The 21,664-nt window shown below is 34.7% G+C and overlaps 1 protein-coding gene across 3 annotated transcripts in view; it reads left to right on the forward strand.

The window, feature by feature from the left end:
- PALS1 (protein associated with LIN7 1, MAGUK p55 family member) overlaps positions 1-21,664 on the forward strand; it is an 87,538-nt gene that overhangs the window by 47,698 nt on the left and 18,176 nt on the right. For all 3 annotated transcript variants that reach the window (XM_046647839.1, XM_046647840.1, XM_046647838.1), the window contains exons 4-8: positions 1,946-2,154; positions 11,797-11,874; positions 12,735-12,881; positions 14,126-14,287; positions 15,765-15,842. In XM_046647839.1, coding sequence (XP_046503795.1) covers positions 1,946-2,154; positions 11,797-11,874; positions 12,735-12,881; positions 14,126-14,287; positions 15,765-15,842 — 674 coding nt within the window. The remainder of the gene's footprint in view (positions 1-1,945; positions 2,155-11,796; positions 11,875-12,734; positions 12,882-14,125; positions 14,288-15,764; positions 15,843-21,664) is intronic.

The following is a 21,664-nucleotide window of genomic DNA, read 5'->3' on the forward strand; positions in this document are numbered from 1 at the left end:
TCTTAGGTCATTCTAAGGGTAGTCTTGACTTTCTATTTTTTTTTTTTTTGCAATTTTTTGTTGCATTTTAAGTTACTAAAGAGCATGTATATGTTTTATTAGAAGGACTAAAGCTGTTTTAATTTTGTGGAGAAAAGGTAGGGAAACTCAAGAATCAAGAACTATTCAAATCTATAAAAAAAACTTTACTGTTAAGTAGTAGGATATGAGACAAATGTGTAAGTATCAATAGCTTTTCTGCAGACCTTATCTGAAGAAAACTAACAAAAAGACTGAAACCGAGAGTTTTTTTTCCATGTGACTGTGCATAAAACAGTATCCACTATAAGCTTTTCCCAGACTCATTTACAGGTTTAATATCAGTCAGAATCTCAATAATATTTTTCTTTTTGGAAGAATAGGAAAGAGAGAGTGGGAGGGATCTTGAAAAAATGATTCTGTAGCTCATTTTGAGTAGTCAAGACATTTTTGAAAAAGTAATGAGCACGTACTTGTCATATCAATATGAGTGAAGACTGTAATGCTACTATAATAAGACATTGTGGTTCTGATAGACCAATAGACTAGAAACAGACCGATGTGTGTAAGAATTTGGTGGTATCGTAAATCAGTGGAAAAGGAAGGATTGTTCAGTAATGGTGTTAGAATAATTGGTTAACCACTTGGAAGAAATGAAATTAAAATTTCCTCTCAAATCTGTACCAAAATAAATTCCAGATGGATTAAAGTTCATTATGAAATAAAAGCCATAAGAAGCTAGGAGAAATGTAGGTAAGTATTTAATGACCAGGGGAAAGAGTTTATAAGCATAGAAACAAGTGAAAGAAATTGCACAGAAAAAGGTGGATCATTCTTAACACATAAGAGTTGAAAACCTCTACAATAAAAGCTACCACAAATGCAATTAACAGACAAATGGAAAAAGTGGAAAACTATTTCCAAAAAATGTGACAAAATGTACGCACACACGCACACATCTACCTACTGGGGGGCAGGGAAGAGACAGCCTGTGGTTCTTAACCATTTTGGGATAACCCTCTCCCAGAAAAATGCGTGTGCTGCATATCCACACTAACAGGCACCACACACGCCCACAACTCGCGGTATAATTTTAGGAGACTTACACATTCCTAAGAGTCTTATGGACTACAAAAGAAGTCTGGTAAATATGAATAAGCTTCAACATCCCTATTGAAGAATTTGAAGATTTTAAAAAACGGGCATGTTGAATATTGATGAAAATATTGCTAATGGGATGTAAATTAGTAAAAGCTCCCTGGAAAGCTGTTTGGCTTTTAAAATGTCAAAATCTTATCTTATTTAAAAATTCTATTTCTAGGAATTATTTTAAGGAAACATCAGAATCTCAGACAGATTTTTATGCATCAGTGATCATTATGTACTGAAATGCTTATTATTACCTATAGTAGCAAAATATTGGAAGCAACCTGAATGTTCAACTTTAGTGTAATGGCTATTGTAAATTATAATTTAGTCACGTAATAGAATATCATGGAGCCATTATATATAATGTTTTTTAAAGACTCTTTGGGTGATATGAGAAAACAATTATAATGTACTATTAAATGAACAAAGGAAATGCCGTAAAATGTTTAAAAAAAGTTGTTTCTAGGCCATGGGACTATTGGTAGTTTTAAATTCCTTTGGTATTCCTCCTCTCCTTTATTTTTATAGTGAGTATGTATTAGTTTTATAATTAAAAACACTTTTGAAAAAATGTTATTTTATTCTGTTGTATAATTTTTAAAGAGAGTTTTATTTAAAAATCAGTGAAATGACAGTGATTTGACACTGAAAAATATGTGCAACTTTTGGTTTTTTTGAAAACTTAAATTGTTATTGGTTCAAGAAATTTTATCTTAAAACACACGTTGAATTAAGACAACAACAATTAATTTTTGGATATCTTTTCCTTGTCCTACAGAAGTGGAAGACTTGTTTTCTTCACTTAAACATATCCAGCATACTTTGGTAGATTCTCAGAGCCAGGAGGATATTTCACTGCTTTTACAACTTGTACAGAATAAAGACTTCCAGAATGCATTTAAGATATACAATGCGGTCACAGTGCACATGAACAAGGCCAGTCCTCCATTTCCTCTTATCTCCAATGCACAAGATCTTGCACAAGAGGTATGTATTCTGAACATCTTGTTGACATATACAGAGGAATTGTTAGGGATGGTAAGGCAGTATTATTGGAAGATACTAATGTGAATATAAGGCTTGTTTGAATTAATTACTGCTGATCACATGTTAATAATTTATTGTGTTAGGAAAATTTGCTGCATGAATTTTATTCTAAAAAATATATATACTTAGTTTAGAGTCAGAGCTCTATTTCCTGAAAAGAAGAGTTTTGTATATAAAATTATAGGTTTGCATAGTAAAAGAAATATTTATCTAAATTACTAAAAGGGAAAGTTTTTAAATGCTTTTAGTGTAGTGTTATTTTAAGCATTATACATTATAAACTGAGATAATACTGATGAGATAAAATTATATTCGATAATCAGGTATCATGAATATATAACTTCTAAAATTTGTTACCTGTAGGTATTTTCAAATTTTTCCTCTATAAAAAATATATAGAAGGTCCAAAATAATTAAGTTTTTATGTACAGTGAGAGGTTTTTTTTGTTAACCTGCTGACTTTTAAGTTCTAGTTTCTGCTGCTTGTTTGATACTCAGTGTTTAATGTGTTCTGCAAACATCTTTTAAATTGAAGTTTTAAAAGCATATAAATAAGCCATTTCCTATTTTGGGGAGTGGACATATTGTCATTATTAGAGGATTTTAAGTTCTTTTGATGTTATAAAAACTAATAATTCTGGAAGTCCATCAAGTAAATCTGTTTCGTTGAACCCAGACACAACACAGAAAATGGGCTAGGGGGAATGGTGGGACTTCCAGAGCTAGAGACCTCTAAAATAGGTTAGGAGGCACTTTTCAGATTAGCACAGAATATATTGTCTTTATTTAGATCCCTAAGATAGACAGAGATCATATGTGCAAGAGTGGCTGAGAGACGTCTAGTGTTGTCCAGGATAGGAGAGTATTGCCTTAGGACCTGTTCTAGAGAGGAAGTTTTCCATCCGCTAGAGCTTAAAAGAGCTAGTTGAAAGTTATTCTTTATGCTCATTGTTTATTATTATTATTATTTTATTTATTTATTTTTGTGTGTGTGTGAGGAAGCTTGCCCCTGAGCTAACATCTGTTGTTAATCTTTCTCTTTTTGCTTGAGGAAGATTGTCACTGAGCTAACATCTGTGCCAGTCTGCCTTTATTTTTTTTTTTTTGTATGTGGGATGTTGCCACAGCACGTCTCGATGATCCATGTGTAGGTCCAAGCTCAGGATCCGAACCAGCTAGCCCCAGGCCACTGAAGCAGGATGCGCATACTTAACCAGCTAGCCCCAGGCCACTGAAGCAGAATGCGCATACTTAACCAGTGGGCTGGCCCCTCATTGGTTGTTATGAAAATTAAATATGCAAAATTTTTTATTAAAAAAATCCCTATAGTTTTACTTATCATAGTTCAAATGATTTTTCATAAAATTACTTAGAGAGATTGAAATAACTGACCTTACTTTGATCTTATTTATTCACAAATATAGAGTAACTTTTATTGTGTAGGGCAGGGAGGAATCTGTAATAAATAATTGTTACCATTCTCTTCCCTGTCTTTAGGAGGAAGGTTTGTCCAGTTAGCTTCTGGGCCTTTGTTTTGTTGAATAGAACAACGGGTAGAAAAGAGAATGACATAAGCAAGGGAGATCAAAATTGCTCCAATTGAAGAAAGTGACATAGACAACAGAAAGGCTAGAAAGAAAGGATAAAAGAGGCAACATAGCTTAAAGGATTTTAGGAGTTGAGAGAGGGAAAGAACTAGAAGTAGCTAAAGAGTAAATGTTTGGGGAGAGAAAGAAATGGTTGAAAAGGACTTTAGAGAATCAATTTTGAGTATTAGTTTTAGGATAGTTAACACATCCACGTGGTTCACAATTTGAAAAGTACCATATCAAGCAGATTTTCTGAAAGTTTACTTTCACATCCTTACAGTATCTTTAGTAATACTTTGAGAATTGTATTGCTTTGGCGGTGGAGGAATACGTGGTTGATAGTGACCTTGGACTGAGACTGGTCTTAAAATGAGCTCAAAATAGTGAACCTAGTCAGGGCCACAATGTATAGTTGTGTTGCGTTGTGAATGATTTCTCCGGGAGTTGTGCATGCCCAACTGTGTGGCAGCCCTGACTTACAGTACATAACACTTAAGAAAAGTACATATTCAGAGCTCATCAAAGAAGAGTGTTAAATCTGATAATAAAATTCTAGAGGTTAAATGGACTCATTGTCTTTATTTTATAGCTGGAAAAACCTTAGCAATCACCTAATTCAACCCTTCTGTTTTGTATTTCTGAATATTTCGGTCAGGTGAGGTTTTGTGCCTGGCATAAAACTAGGTTGCTCATGTGCCCATTGCCTAATGTTTTGCTTTCTAGCATTTATAATTCCAGCTATTTTAATATGCGGTATTTAAAAGAAGAAATTACCTCATGCTTCAGGTGTATCATTTTTCAATGGAACTTTAAGTAAGTAAAAAAACAACTCAAGGAATTTAGTGAAAGAATATTAGGAAGTGTTTTTTTTATGGTTTAAAATATCAGTTAAACATTAAATATTATATAGTAGATAATAAAGCTTCTGAAAACTTTAAATATTGAGATCCAGATTAAATCTTTGACAGTCTAGGATATTTATTAATAAATGCAAAACAAGTTTTTGGTCATTAAAGTACTTTTATCAAGGAAAGGTTGAGAACTTGGGTTTCATTTAGTAACTTTTGTTTATTCAGTAAAAATGCAAGCCAACAAACTAGGAAATGGTATTTGATTTTTTTATTTTGAGATATTGAGGTATATATTTGTATATGTGTATAAATATATATGTATGACAAAAACTTGTATCCAAAAGAACTCTTGCAAATTAGTAAGAAAAGGTCTGCACAGTTTTTAAAAAATGGGGGCCAGCCCCATGGCCGAGTGGTTAAGTTCGGGTGCTCCACTTTGGCAGACCAGGGTTTTGCTGGTTCAGATCCTGGGCGCAGACATGACACCGCTCATCAGCCCAGGCTGAGGTGGTGTCCCACATGCCACAACTAGAAGGACTCACAACTGAAATATACAACTATGAACTGGGGGGATTTGGCGAGAAAAAGCAGAAAAAAAAAAAAAAGAAGATTGGCAACAGTTGTTAGCTCAGGTGCCAATGTAAAAAAAAAAAAAAAAAATGGGCAAAGGACTTGAACAGACACTTCACAAAAAGAGAAAATCCAAATGGCCAATATGCATGAAAAGGTGTTCAGCATCATTAGCTAACAGAGAAATGCAAATTAAAACAAATGAGATGCCACTGCGTAGACACCAGAATGAGTAAAATTAAAAAAAAAAAAGACTGGCAATATCAGATGTTGGTGAACTTACGGAGCAACTGAAATTCTCATATGTTGCTGGTGGAGTATAAATTGGTACTCCCACTTTGGAAAATGTTTGGCAGTATCTACTAAAGCTAATGTACCTATATTCCCTGACCCAGCAATTCCACTTCTGGTATGCACCTGAGAGAAATAAAAACCATATCCACAAAAAGGCTTAAGCACAAAGGTTCATAGCAGCTAGATAGTAGTTAGAAACTAGAAACAACTGGGTGTCCATCAACCAGTGAAAGTTGAGTCAGGCTATCACTGGAAGAACAATGAGTAAACAATTGCAGTCTAATGAGAAATACTATGATGGGAGTATGAGACAGATGCCAAGAGCATGATGAGATGTGCCTACTTGTGTGTGTGGGGTGGGGGTTGGTGGTCAGAGTGATGGGAGGAAAGAAGAAACAGAAGAAGATTTAATTTGCCAAACCTTAACAGATGATTGGGAATTTACCAGGAAGCTCAAGAAAGAGGAAAAGCCATTCCGTTGGCAAAGGGTACAAAGACGGTAGTGACTGAGAAAGCCTGTTGTATTTCTTGAACAATGAGTAAGGATATGAACAATGAGATAGAATATGATCTTAAAAGATAGAATCCAGATCCTGAAGGCCAGATAAGCCATATAATTAAGTTTAAATTTATCGTATGATGGATCCATGTTGGTAAATATTTTTAAATAATTAATTTACATGAATAGATGAAGGGAGAAAGCCATATGATCAACTTGTTGCAGAAAAGACATCTGAAAGAAATTCAGTATGTTTCCCTTGATGATGAAAATTTTTAGAAAGCCTGGCAGTTTGTTAACTTGGTAAAGAATAATATCAGAAACCAAAAGGGAGCATCTTACCTAATGGTGAAACACCAACACATTGCTTTTTAAGCCTGGATTAAGACAAAACATCTACAGACTCTCACCACTAGTATTCAGCATTTTTGTGGAGGTGGCTAGCTAGTGAAATAAAACAGGAAAAAGTAATGAAATATAAAGTTGTAGGGGAACAGGGAAAATATATGAATTTGTTTCTAATTTGAATACGTTGAATAGTTACTTTGAAGAACAAAAACCTTGATTCATTTGATACTCAACATGATTCCCATTAAAATATAGATATAATTTTTACACATACAAACAGATACCCTATTTAAACATGCATGTAAGAGATATTGGAAGAAAGAATTATTAACAAGGCTATCTCTGGGTGGTGGATAGATAGGTAATTTTTTTATTTAGCTGTTTACATGCTTCTCAAATTTAATACAAAAAAATCGTTCTAAAGAAAAGTTTTAAGCAAGAAATTTAATCTATAAGTGATTCTGGAGCTACTGAAGAGTTTTAAAGAAGAGTTTGATATAAACAGGCTTCTAATTTAAAGGATTATTCTGATAACATTGTTGAAGATGTGTGAGGTCAAGAATGGAGGCATAGAGTATGGAGGCTATTGTCTGGATGTAAGATTTGAGTAACTGTTGAACATGAAGTGAAGAAATATTTAAATAGAAAATTAATAGGACATATGTCCCTATGTGGAGAATAAAAGTAAAGGAGACGTCAAGGATGACTTCCTGCCCTCTTTTCTTTTTATTGAATTCATCAGACATTCAATAGTGTTTGCCAGGCATTTTGCCAGTAGCTGGATACAAAGCTGAATAAGATACAGTTCCATTTTTCAGTGAGTTCAGTCTAGTGGGGAAACAGTTCCGTCAACAATTTTAAATCAAATGTGTTCAGACTTAGGAGTATATGTTATCTAGGCAAATAGAATAAGGCAATTCAGGTAGCTGGGACAGCGAGCATAATCACAGTAATTGTAGGGAGACAGCATGGTATATGCAGGGAACAATAAGTGTCCAGCTGGACCAAAAAGGTTAAGGCATGAAGAATGCCAGAGGTAGGGTTGGAAAAGAGGCAAGAATCAGATGATGCTAAAGAGCTGGGACTTTGTCCTGTAAGTGAGAGAGCCAATGAGAACTAGAATGGGTATATATCTGTTTTAGAATTGAGAAGAATATTTAATGATACAGAAAAAAATATTTTAATAAGTAGTATTAAATTGAAATAGTTAAAAAATATTGTTATAAAACAGTATGAATAGCATTTTCTCATTTTGGTAAAAGTAAGTGTAAAGGATAGATACCTAGAGACTTTCTCATAGTTTTGAGGTTATGGGTGTGTTTTTTGGTAACCACTGTATTGAATATAATTTATGTACACTTAAAATGGGTGTGTTTTATTGTATAATTCAATATGTTTTGACACATGTATACCCCTGTGTAATCTACCACCACAATCAAGTTATGGAAGCATCTGTGACCCCACAAAGCTCCCTCATGGCCCTTTGCAGACAATAACTGTCTCCCTCCCACTCCCCAGGCCCTAGGCATCCACTGATCTGTTTTCTGTTTTGACAAATTTGCCTTTTCTGGACATTTCATATAAATGGAATAAGGTAATAGTGTAGTCTTTTGTGTCTGACTCCTTTTGCTCAGCAAAATATTTTTCAGATTTGTCCATGTGTTACATGTATCAGCAGTTTGTAACTTCCTGCCAGTAGTATTCCATTGTATGAATAGCCTGGTTTGTTCAATCATTCATCCATTGATGAATATTTGGGTTCTTTCCTGTTTATCATTCTAGCAGATATGTAATGATCTCTCATTTTAGTTTGCATTTCTGTATGAGTATTTTTTTATAGACTGTTTCCCTATCTCCTTTGGTAAAATATCTTGTCAGATCTTTCTACCAATTTGAAAATCAGATTGTCATACTGAGTTGTAAGAGTTGTTAATATATTTAGTTACAAGTCCTTCTGTTAGATATATCTCATGGCGAATATTTTGGTAAAAACAAATATAAGAATACAGGAGGATATATACCGAATGATTATCCCTAGGTTTGGGGATTACAATGACTTTTATTTTTTTCCTTTTGATTATCTGTTCTCTGATTTTTCACATTTCACATATACCATTTCTACAATTTAAAACGTTTGTTTAAAAATGAAAAAGGAGGGGCTGGCCCCGTGGCTGAGTGGTTAAGTTCACACGCTCCGCTGCAGGCAGCCCAGTGTTTTGTTGGTTCGAATCCTGGGCGCGGACATGGCACTGCTCATCAGACCACGCTGAGGCAGCGTCCCACATGCCACAACTAGAAGGACCCACAACAAAATACAGAACTATGTACCGGAGGGCTTTGAGGAGAAAAATAAAATCTTTAAAAAAAAAAAAAATGAAAAAGGAGTTTCACTCTGAAGGAAAATAGAGAAAAGCAGCATAGGTAGAGAAGAGTACAAGATCAGGAGAGAGTATTTTCTTTTTAAAGATAGGACATTAGGGCGTTTTTATAGGCCAATGGAAAGAAGCCAGTATGATGTAAGAATATCCTTTTCATTCTTCAGGCCTTCGTAGAAGTTGCTGATGATGTCTCTTGACACTAAAATAGGTAACATCTGGATTAATTGGGTAGGGAAATAAACACTTAACAGGAGTTCTAATTTTCTTTAGAAGGGGAAACGTCAGAAATGTTTAGGAACTGATTTAAAAGTAAAAGTAGGAGGGACCGGCCCTGTCGCTGAGTGATTAAGTTTGTGCACTTTGCTTCGGTGGCCCAGGCTTTCGCCGCTTTGGATCCTGGGCTCAGACTTGGCACCGCTCATCAAGCTATGCTGAGGCGGCGTCCCACATAGCACAACCAGAGGCAGTCCCAACTAGAATATACAACTATAGGGAGAAGAAGAAATAAAAAAAAAAAGAAGATTGGCAACAGATGTTAGGTGCCAATCATTAAAAAAAAATTAAAAAGTAGGAAGAAAAGGTACACAAAATTATTAGTGAGTTGACTTGGTACATTTTGTACACCCTTGGTTCATTTTTAATCCAAAATTTTCTTCTCCCTCAGAATTTCTTTCTCCAGCTATCAAAAGGTGTATGATCAGGGATTATAAATTTCATTTAAATTAACCCAGATTAGGTATATTTTAAAAAGAAAAGCACCCTATTTTAAAAATCAGCATTTAATTACCTGTAGTTTTGGATTATTGAACTTGCCCATTAGTAAGGCTTTAAAGGAATTCTTGAAGAAGATAATAATTGCTATGTCATCTTGCTTATACATATTCTTTTTGTTGTTACTGCCATGGAGTCATTTCCCACTCCAAGCAACTCTGTGTACAGCAGAGTGGAACCCTGCTGGATCTTTTTACACCATCCTCTCACCTTCTCTCACTATATCAGACAGTGCTTTGCTGCTATTCATAGAATTTTCATGGCCGGTTTTTTCAGATGAGTGGCCAGGTCCTCTTCCTAGTCTGTCTTAGTCTGGAAGCTCTGCTGAAACCTGTCCACCATGGGTGACCCTGCTGGTATTTGAAATACCAGTGGCATAGCTTTCAGCGTCACAAACTGCAGCCACCACAGTGTGACAGCTGACAGACGGGTGGTGTGGTTCGCTGACTGGGAAATGAACCCAGGCCTTGGTAGTGAGACAGCACCGAATCTTAACTACTAGACCACCAGTTTATACACACAGAACTGTATAATTAGAAACATGTTTTTCGAGGTACCAAAACCAGAGGTCAGGCTGGTTTTGGTACTGCCATCGCTTTGATTCACTTGTAGTCAAATTGGTTAATCCCAAAGTTAGTATCTCTTAGGTTTGATAGAGGAATTAGTAATGATTTAAAATAGCCACAAAAGGTACCAGCGACTTACTGGATTCATGTTTTAATCATGAATTACTTTTATAAAAAATTCTATTATAAATGAATTTACTTCTATATGTTTTCATTAATGGTAATTTTGGTTTTGTTGTCAGCATTATTGCAAAGTACTCTTTTTGGTGGTTGAGATTGGTAGTAGAAAAGGAAAGAAAATCAGAGGTATTAACATTGAGAACATACATGTTATAATCTTTGGGGGAAAGTAGCCTACAGAGCAAAATTTGTACCTTTAAGTATTTATGGTAGAAGAAAAAAGACTGAAAATAAATGAACTGAACATACAGCTCAAGTGATTAGAAATTGAAAAGAAACTAAAGCAGAAGAAAGGAATTAGATTATTTAAATGGAAAGAACAATAGATTTAACATTATAAGCTGGTCCTTTGAAAAGTACAAGAATATAAAGAAACCTTTGACAAGTTAGATGAAGGAAAAAATACCAATAACATTAGAAAAGAAAACAGGAATGTAGACACGGGAGATTAAAAATTATGATACAGTTACAGCTTTATGTCACTAAATGTGAAAGTAGGTGTTTTTTCTGAGAAAATGTAAATTGCCAAAAGTGACGTAAGAAAAGATAGTCAAAAAAGTAGACCAGTAAGTATAGATAAAGTTGAAGGTTAGTCAGAAGTCTGCCCCTAAAAAACCTACCAGGCCCAGATGATTTTATGTACAAGCTCTATCAAAACATTAAAGAACATGTAATTCTTACGTTTAACACTGTTTGAGCATGTGAATATGGACTATTTCCCAACTCATTGTATTAGGATAGTATAACCTAGATATTAAAACCAGAGAGTAGTTTTGTAAAACACTGTACTCGACCACACTCACCAAGTATACGCCAATCCAATTTATGAACATTAATGTAGAAATCTTAAAATATGAATAATTCACGTCTAGAAATATACTAAAGTAATTTATTATGTGTTAGGTACTGTGCTAAGCAGTTTATATGGATTATCTCATCTTTTAAGAACATATGGTAGGTGCCATTCTACAGATAAGGAAACAAAGGCTAAAAAAATTCATCATAATCAAATGGAATTTACCCTAGGAATGTAAGAATGGCTCAACTTCAGGAAATTCTTTAATGTAATTCACTATAGTGTGGTGGTTATTCCATTATTCTCATATACATTTATTGTTAGTCTGTAACTTTAAAGTGTTATCTCTGATTTAAAATATAGTTAGACAAATGCATGATTAAAAAACTATAGGATAGCAAGAACTGTTTGTCGCCCCTTTTGTAATCATTATTAGTCTATTTTATAGTATGTTGGGAGAAACTTTTAATAGGAAATAGTTCATTTATAGGCATAAATACCAAAATCTTATCTAGTGTTTTTTTTTTAAATAAAGAATACTGTTGTTAACCATGGTAAGATTGAAAACTGAGGACAAATATTCTTTTTTTTCTTATAATTCTTTTTAGTGCTTTTTCTTCCTTACAGGTAGTTTTTATGATTTTAAATTGTACCTCTTTTTTTTTTTTTTTAATACCTTTATAGATACTGGTGATACTTCCTATAACCTAGGAAGAAAAATCTTTCTTTTTGTTTCTTAGGTACAAACTGTTTTGAAGCCAGTCCACCAGAAGGAAGGACAAGAATTAACTACTTTGCTGAATGCTCCACATATTCAGGTAGAAAATGGACAGAACATTATATATGTGGTTTCTTTTCAGCATTCGAAGTCTCTTTGGGCTAGATGAGACCTCAAACATTATCTAACCTGTTTTGATTATTTACAGCTTCCACTGCAAAATAGTTACTATTGTTGGATCATATATTTTCATATTTAAAATTAACCACATTATTTTTGAAACAACTTCTTATTCTTTGTAAAAATTCCTCCCTTTTTTGGTTATATTTTCCATAAATTTTAATTATCTATGGTGTTAGGCCTTTAAATTGATTTTGTTTCTATGAAGTTTTTTTTTATTGAAGTACAGGTGACATACAGTATCCTCTTAGTTTCAGTTGTACATCATAATGATGTGATATTTATATACATTATGAAATGATTGCCACAATAAGTCTAATTACCATTGTCACCATACAAAGTTATTACGGTATTATTAATTGTATTCCCTGTGCTGTCCACTGTATCCTTATGACTTATTTTATAACTAGAATCTTGACCTCTTAATCTCCTTCATCTATTTTGCCTACACCCCAACCCCACCCCCTCTGGTAACCACCAGTTTGTTTCCTGTGTCTATGAGTTTTTATGAAGTTTAATAAGCGTTTTAAACTTTCATAACCCATCCCAGAGTATGCCCTGTTATACCCAACATGTCTTTAGTTATTATTAGTTATAAAAGATACAGGGTTTCTTCTGTACTTCAGTTGGAAAGTTTGGAAATGGATCTAAATATAATTAATTATAGCACTTCTTTTAAAGGTTTAATGATAGAATACTATGTTCATGATTAGGTTAAAATCTCTCTACAGAAATAAATCCTGCTTTTATTGTAAGTACTTTGTATTTCTTTTGAAACAGGCACTTTTACTAGCCCATGATAAGGTTGCTGAGCAGGAAATGCAGCTAGAGCCCATTGCCGATGAGAGAGTTTATGAGAGCATTGGCCAGTATGGAGGAGAAACTGTAAAGATAGTTCGCATAGAAAAGGCTCGGGATATTCCCTTGGTAAGTGCTCTGCATCTCTGTTCTGAGATCCTTTCTACACGGGGATCTTGTGTATGGCAGATAGTTGAAGATCTCTTTGCATTTCTGGTAGTTTTTCTCTTTTGTGGTTAGTTTGTTGGAATTCTTTTATGTTTTTGCTCATATGCCTTATTCAGTTGAGAAAAAACTTTTTCATCTTTTCTCACCCGTAATTTGATGAAAATAATAGCTTATGAAATAATTGTTGAGGAATAACGAAGCGACAAGTAATCTGCTTTATTATTCTCCCAGCTTTCTTTTTTAAACCATAATTAGAAGTTCTGATGTTTTCATTCAGTGAAATCTATTGAAACAAACACAGTTACATACTCCACATATAATTGGAAGTATGCATTCCTTAATATTAATATTTGTTTTATAGTTTTATATGTAAAACTTTTTCAGTCTCATTTCTCGGTCTGCTATCATGGCCTTAATTTTCTTTCCTTTATTTTCAGAGAAATATTCTTGAATCCTGATGTCTCAAATTGCGTCTTGAATAGTGTAGTACTTGAAATAGGGATCATATTTTATGGGCAGCTAATGTAACTGGGTTTTTTCCCCACCAAAAAAAATGAATTGGGACAGTTATGACAAAATTTTAACATAAAAGTTTAGGAGAAAAACGTTACAACTTGGTCTGCTTTCAAGTTTTTTCTTCATTTCGTATTTCCATTTTTTGAGCATATATATTTCAGTTGTGCTTCCAATTTGTGTAATAAATATTAACGTTTAATATATTTTAGTGTGAATTGTATGTAGCTATAGTATTAAACATTTGAATAAGCAGCTAGATTAGTATTCATCCCTTCATCATATTTTGAATTTTAAAAAAGGACTTTCATAGTTATGTCATGTTCATTAATTATGCCTAAATATAGTATAACTATTTGAATAGCATCCAGCCTATAGAGAACAAATTTGATTAGAGGTCTTCACATTGTTTTTAAGCAAGTGCATTTTTCTGCTTTAGTATGCTTCAAAAGTCTGCTTGATTTTAGAATTCTAATGAATGGAATGTTTCTGAAGCAGAAAATGTTGTGGGGAAAATGATTGGCTTTCAAACCTAATTACCATGATTACTCTAGCTGCGTAAGTAAATTTTTTCTCAAGATAACTGAAGGCTAGAATTGTTGAATAGAAAAAAATAAGAATTTAAAAATGGAGAAATGTTTAACAAAAAAATTGCGTTTTTATTTTAAAATTAGATATTGAATTATTTTTAGGGTGCTACAGTTCGTAATGAAATGGATTCTGTCATCATTAGTCGGATAGTAAAAGGAGGTGCTGCAGAGAAAAGTGGTCTCTTACATGAAGGAGATGAAGTTCTGGAGATTAATGGCATTGAAATTCGGGGGAAAGATGTCAATGAGGTTTTTGACTTATTGGTAAGTTGACACAGAAGAATAATGGATATGTTCTTAAAAGCTGTTTTCTTTGTTATTAGACTTCAGAATAAAATATTTTAAAAATAATTGTTAAGAGCACTAGACAATTTCTAGCCTAATTTTCACGTTATAATTGTTTCCAGTATTTATTAGTAGAGTTTTATTTTGGGGTGGGTACCACTAATTTTTTTTATTTTGAGCTTTATTACTTGTTTTATTTGCCTCTGAAATCACTAATATAACTCATTAATTCATTCAGTTTATATTTATTGAGTGCCTACTATGTGCTAGCCACTAGGGAAACAGTAACAGTCTGTGCCCTCATGATTTTTATGTTGATTTTATTTTTTTATTATCTGTAATTGATTGTTGTTTCCTTAACAGTATTAGATAATAGCAACGGTGTAGTTCTGCCGTGTCCAGTATAATAGCTACTAGCTATATGCCCTACTTATTTCAATTTAAATTAAGGAAAATTTAAAATTCAGTTCCTCATTCATGCTAGCTGCTTTTCAGGTTCTCAAGAGCAGTATGTTGCTAATGGCTACCATATTATGGTGTAGGTATAGATAATTTCCATCATCCTAGAAAGTTATGTTGGACAGGGCTGGTATAATCAGGAAGCCATTTACAGTGAACTTTTGAGGGCAGTTTATGATCAGTTTGTATCTACCCAGAAACTAGGTTTATGTTCTTATTTATTTAGCATCAATTGTTACAATAGAATTTCTTCAGTATGTTAATGTCTGTTGAAGAATCTGGAAAACATCCTCACATCCTTATTTTCACCCACTCCCATTCATTACTTTCGTAGAACAAAGTGCCAGTGGTGATAATTTTTAGCCCTTGTTTTATTGGCTGCTATCTCTAGGTTGAGCACCGTTCCCTGCTGTCTCAGGACCAGAAGTTGTGGTTAGTGTCTGGGCGGGAGGTGGCTGAACAAGGCAGGCAGTCAGTGGCGTACTAGGAAATGATAATGAACCTAGTAAGACTATGCAATTAAAAAAAAGAATGGATGGCAGAGACGAGGCATCTGGGAAGTGAGAATATTTGTGTATTTGCATCCTTTTCTAATCCTAGTCACAATTATTATTTCAAGTTCTGCTGTATTAAAATTAATGTATGTCAGAGTCGATAACCAGAATTGTAATAGCAATGTGGTATCTTCCAACCCTTCACTGGAGAATCTTCCTAAACTTAAACTGAATGGAAGACAAAAACCCAAGACTTATGGGCTGAGTGGCTTTTCCCATGGACCGGAATTGCGGAATGCCATACTCCTGGGTAGCTCTAATATAATGAAGTCCGTGAAAGGGATAATTTGTGCTTCCTGATGAAATGGGATTCATCTTTACCAATTTTTTTTTAAGTCCCCTAAGGTTCCAGAATAGTCCAGTTCAGGGAATATTGATCATAAGGTCATGTAATGATTTTCATAAATACGTATTTTTAACATAACCTTATCTTTCTGTTACAGTCTGATATGCATGGTACTTTGACATTTGTTCTGATTCCCAGTCAACAGATCAAGCCTCCTCCTGCCAAGGAAACAGTAGTAAGTGATTCTTGATGTTTATTTATTGTCTGATGGCTACTGTTTACTTTTTTTTTAAGTAGGAATTTTTGTTTTTTAGAGTAGTTTTAGGTTCACAGCAAAATTGAGCAGAAAGTAAAGGGTTCCCACATACTTCCTGCCCCCACAATGCACAATCTCCACCACTATCAACATCCTGCACCACAGAGGTACATTTTTTATATCAATGAATTGATGGTTTCATTATTACCCAAAGTTCATAGTTTACATTAGGATTCACTTTCAGTGTTGTACAGCCTGTAGGTTTTGACAAATGTATAATTCATGCATCCACCATTGTATCGTACAGAATAGTTTCACTGCCCTAAAAATCTTTTGTGTTCTGGCTGTTCATCTCTTCCTGCCTCCTAACCCTTGGCAACCACTGATCTCCATAGTTTTGCTTTTTCCAGCATGTCCTATATTTGGAATCATAGAGTAAGTAGCCTTTTCACACTGGCTTTTTTTCACTAGTGATAAGCATTTAAGTTTTCTCCATATCTTTTCATAGCTCATTTCTGTTTAGTGCTGAATAATATTGAATTATCTATATATAAAACAGCTTATCCACTCACTCACTGAAGGACATCTTGGTTTCCTCCAAGTTTCAGAGTTATGAATAAACTGCTATAAACATCCTTGTGCAAGTTTTCACGTGGACATGAATTTTCAACTCATTTGGGAAATACCAAGGAATTGAAAATTTATGTCCATGAGAAAAGTTGCATACGGTGTTTATTGTTTGAGTATCAGAAGTGTCACTCTAAATATTTCTTGCATTCAAGTAGAAACAGGTAAATTCAGTAGTTTTTATTTAAATAAATATGAAATATCAATATTTCAAACTTAGTAAACTCTGAAAAGAAGTAGAAAATACTTCTCTCAGAATTTTTGTGACTTGTAACATTGAACTTTGTCTTTTTCTGTTGTTATAGGTGGGTTTATTAAACTTAAACATACTTAGTGTAGGGGAAAAGAGTGCTTTTACAAACTATGCACAACTCTTATTCTAGAATGTGTATTGCTCTTTATGGTAAACATTTACCAACTAGCTATATTAAAAGACAGACTTCATTACCAAATGACCCAGCAGTTCCACTCCTAGACAGAGAACATACTCCACTCCAAGGGAACAGAGAGCATACATGCTCATAGACTTGGATGGGAAAGTTCGTACCAGCCTTATTCATACTAGCCAGAAAGTAGAAACAACCCAGATGCTCGCCAGCTGATGAATGGAAAACAAAATATGGTATATCCATAGAATGGGATATTATTTGGTAATAAAAAGGAATAAAGTACTGATACATGCCACAACATGGATAACCCTTGAAAACATTATGCTAAGTGAAAGAAGCCAGTCACAAAAGCCGTGTATTGGTGCATTTATATGAGATGTCCAGATGAGGGGAATCCGTAGAGGCAGACAGTAGATTAGTAGTTAAGAGGGGCAGAGTTAGAGGGAGTAGGGCTGATCTCTAATCAGCTTGGGGCTTCTTTTTGAGGGGATAAAAATGTTCTAAAATTGTTTGTGGTTGCACAACTCTGAATTCACTAAAAATCATCCAATTCTGTACATGGGTGACTTGTATGGGAATTATATCTCAGTGAAGCTGTTAAAGAACGATAGACCTAAGGAGCTGGCCTGGTGGTGTAGTGGTTAAGTTCAGCACGCTCCACTTCGGTGGCCCGGGTCCTCAGGTTTGGATCCCAGGTGTGGACCTGTGTCACTCATCAAGCCACGCTGTGGCGGTGCCCCACATACAAAATAGGAAAATTGGCACTGGTATTAGCTCAGGGCCAATCTTCCTCAAGCAAAAAGAGGAAGATTGGCAACAGATGTTAGTTCAGGGCCAGTCTTACTCACCAAAAAGAAAAAAAAAAAGGACAGACTTCAAAGTGGTGGATTAATATGGAAACCTGATGTGTTGCATCTGTTCTTATTCTTAGCTTTTATAAAAGCATAGCAGTTTGGAAGAGAACACAGATTCACTTTTTTCTCAATATTTCATCACAGTTATGCTTTGTATTTTGGCTGTCATTCCCTGTTTTCCCTTTGTTCCTTATGGAACATACTGAAGTTGATGTTGCATCTGCAACCTTCCTTCTGTTGAAAGTTCTTTGTAGGAAGAGAAATGAAGAAATAGTTTGTCTCTGCATTCTAGCAGCCTGATTCTCTGTCTACTATGCCTTTCCACATCTCTCTCCTGTGAATAAGCTCTGAACTTCAAAAGTAGCTCTGCAATCTGAGGAGACACAAGAGAAGAGGGTTGGAATATACACTTACTTATATGGCTTTAAAGACAAAGAGAGAGGAAAAGAAAAGATGCCAGGTTTATCGCCTGTAAAATATAGCATTTGATAGGGAGAGATCTTTTCAAAATAGCAATAACAATGTGTAATGTTTTTCTTTTCCTTCATTTCCTCCTTTCATTGTGAAGAACTCTCAATTGTAGTATCTCTTTTGAAGTTTTTCTCAAACCTAAGTAGCTTAAAATGAACTACTATTATTAAAGCTTGCACTGAAGGTTTCCACAAAGACAGCTGATAGGAAATCATAATTTTAGTTGGCATATGCAGAGTAATTATCTATGGGATTAATGATTTTAAGAACTTAAAACCAATTTATTGAGCATCATTATGGTACAGGTCAGGATCTAGTAAGAGCAATAAAAGGTATCTTTCTGGTGTATGTTTTGTGATGTTAGAAAGAAACATGTATTTAACATAGATAAACAAAATAGATGTTATCTGAAACCCAACCATAATCACTTGCTGAATGATAACATCATGAACAAGAGTGAGCTGTGTCAGGAGAAGTGGTCCTCCCGTGTTCGTTACGTTTCTTTTGCATCACACATGACAGCCAGTGGCTGCTCCATCAGTTGCAGAAGGCAAGAGTCTTGGCACCTTTGTAGTTCACTTCCTGGCTAACTGGTACATTTGTCCCAGGAAACATACATTATTTAAGCTGTGTGTTTCCTTCTTTCTGCATTACCTTAAAAAAAAGAAAAAAGTTGGAGCTCCCACACAGGGGTATAAAACTTCAGATTATTCTACAATACAATTAAAATAACATGGAGGGAAGAAATAGAATATTTGAGCTGAAGGCACATTTTTCATTTAGTCCAAGGCCCTGATCTAACAGAGAGTAAATTTGAAATGTAGGGGATCACGCTGCTTATTAGTGATAGAATATGCACTAGAAAATTCAGAGAATGATTGTCCAATAAATGTTAGCTATTTTTATGATTACTTACTCTGCCAGGCACGGCACTTATCATTTTATCTCATTTAATCCTCACAGCGTTCCTATGAAGTATAGGTATCTTTATTATTCTCATTTAACAGGCACTGAAACTAGAACTTAGAATGGTTAATTACCCAAGCTCCACTATTGGTTAAGTGTCTGAGTGAGGACTAGAACCCATGTTTATTCCAGAATCTAAGCTCTTAACTGCTGTGTAGTATAACAGGTAATGTCCCACTCAGCTACTAAATGTTAGGTTTCTGCATTACTGTTTATTATCAGTCCAAAGAAAATAATTAGAATACCATGATAGAAAATTTTAACTATAGATGAATTAACCACTTAGTAGCTATGTATGTGATAGTAAATCTGGATTCTGAGTACAGTAAAAGCATATTATGAGACTTTAGTATTTGAAATTGCTGTAGGGTCTCTTTCACCTATAGGAGACTTAATAGCTATAGGAAAACTGGGAGCATGGCTAAAGTCTCTTGGTTTGTGGGGTCTGGGCTGGAAGGATAGGAGAGAGATGTGGTTTAAGGGGAACTTAAAGGCCGAAGATAGGAGGATGCTAAAATCACAGTTCAGGAATACAAACCATAGAATTAGCCACTAGCCCAGCGGTATTAATGGTTGAAATATATTCTTAGAGGTCCCAAATAATTTTTTTTCTTATAATGAATATCTGTTGGCTCCCTTTTGTGGACTAGACACTAAGCACTGGTTTATAATAATGAACATGACAGAAAATAATTGTGGCTTGTGGTAAGTGATAAGATAGGAATAAGCAGAATGTGAACATTGAGAATATTAAGAATAAAAAGAGGTGGGATTAATTATGTAAGGTTGTCAGGAAAGGCCTCTTGGAGGAGGCAACAAGAAACTGAGACCTGTAGGACGAGATGAAGCCAGCCCTATTGAATGCCAGAAGAGCTTTCAGGTGTAATTTCTAGAGAACTTTGTATCTGTAAAGCCTGTGGGGGTGGAGCAAAGTAGGGAGAGGAGTAAAATGGTGGGGAGGGGATTCTAAGAGATGAGACTAGAGAGCTAGGTAGGCCAGATCAAGTACATCTCCTTGGCTGTGGCAGGGAGTTTGGATTGTAAATACAGTAACATGATCTGATTCATATTTTAAAAAACACTTCTGGCTGCTGTGTGGGAATTGGAATTAGCAGAGCCAATAATGGAAGCAAAGAGATTTAGGAAACGGTTGCTGAAGTCGTTATAAAGTATGATGATGGCTTAAATTTGGATGATAGCAGTGGCAGTGGAGAAAATGAATCAGGCTATGTTCTGGAAGTAGAAATGACACGACCTCGTAATAAATGTGGAGGGTACAGGAAAGGGAGGAAGCAAGGATGCCTAAACAACTGGGTGGATAGTGGTGCTGCTTTCTAAAGGGAAATATGGAGAAAAAATTATTGGGGGAGAATAATCAAGAGGTCCATTTTACAGGTTTGAGATACCTAAGAGGCATTTGGTGGAAATCCTGAGTACATAGAATTGAATATATCAGCCTGGAATTCTAAGGAGAGATCTTGGCTATAGTTGTGCTTATTGTGGGCAGAGCAGGTCAGGAGAGCAGTCTGTTCATATGTACTTCACGTATTTGCAAAACATTTTACAGATTTTATAAAATGATTGTTTAAGGATGTTCACAGCCTATAAAGATGACTAGGTTGGAAGGAAAAGTTGAGAACCACTGCTGTCAAATGTATTTACTTTCCTGTTAGAGGTATAAAATGTATCATGTAATTTTCATCTTAGTTTTTTCTCATTTGGAAGAACATCTGGAATTTTATAATGCAATAGGATTTTTATGAATATTTATTTTATCAGAAGATGCAAAAAGTATAGAAAATTTCAGTGTACATTAAAGTGGACATCCTTTTCAAGCCAGGGCAGTCGCTCTGTTAAGTTTGCTTTTATCCTGAGGTCCATATTTCTCTCTGCCTATTAATAAACATCAATTGGATGTCCAACAGATATCCTAAACTTCTCATAAAAAAAATGGAAGAGAACAAATAATAAAGATATTCCTTCTTGGGTGGGCATCAGGGAGAAGGAATCTCAGGGTTAGGGGGAGGAATTTATAAACTATTGCTTGACACTGCAAAGGGTTTTCTTGATGCTGCCCTTAATTTTATAATCTGCCTTAGAGTTTAGGCCAAAGATAAAGGAAGATACACTTCCACTATTTTCTCTCCCACAAGTAATTTTAAAAGTTAAAGATAAATCTGCTATAAGAAATATGGAAATAAAAATTACAAAGAAAAATTATTTTGGAGCATTGATTCCCTTAGGAAAGATGTAAATAAACTGATGAATCATTATCCCATTACCATATTCCCATCATTAGGACTTCAAATGTGAACAGCTTACAGGTACTGAAAAAAAAGCTAAAGAGAAAAATGTTGGGTTGGAATATAATTGTGTCTAAACCGTCCTATAATTTGAAATTTAAACAGAAGATTTTGTTTGGTTTAAAACCAAGCACTGTTTTGATCAGATACGCTGTACTGATATTACAGCATTGTTAAACCTGTGAGCATTC

This window comes from Equus quagga, chromosome 20 (assembly GCF_021613505.1).
Source record: "Equus quagga isolate Etosha38 chromosome 20, UCLA_HA_Equagga_1.0, whole genome shotgun sequence".
Lineage (NCBI taxonomy): Eukaryota > Metazoa > Chordata > Mammalia > Perissodactyla > Equidae > Equus > Equus quagga.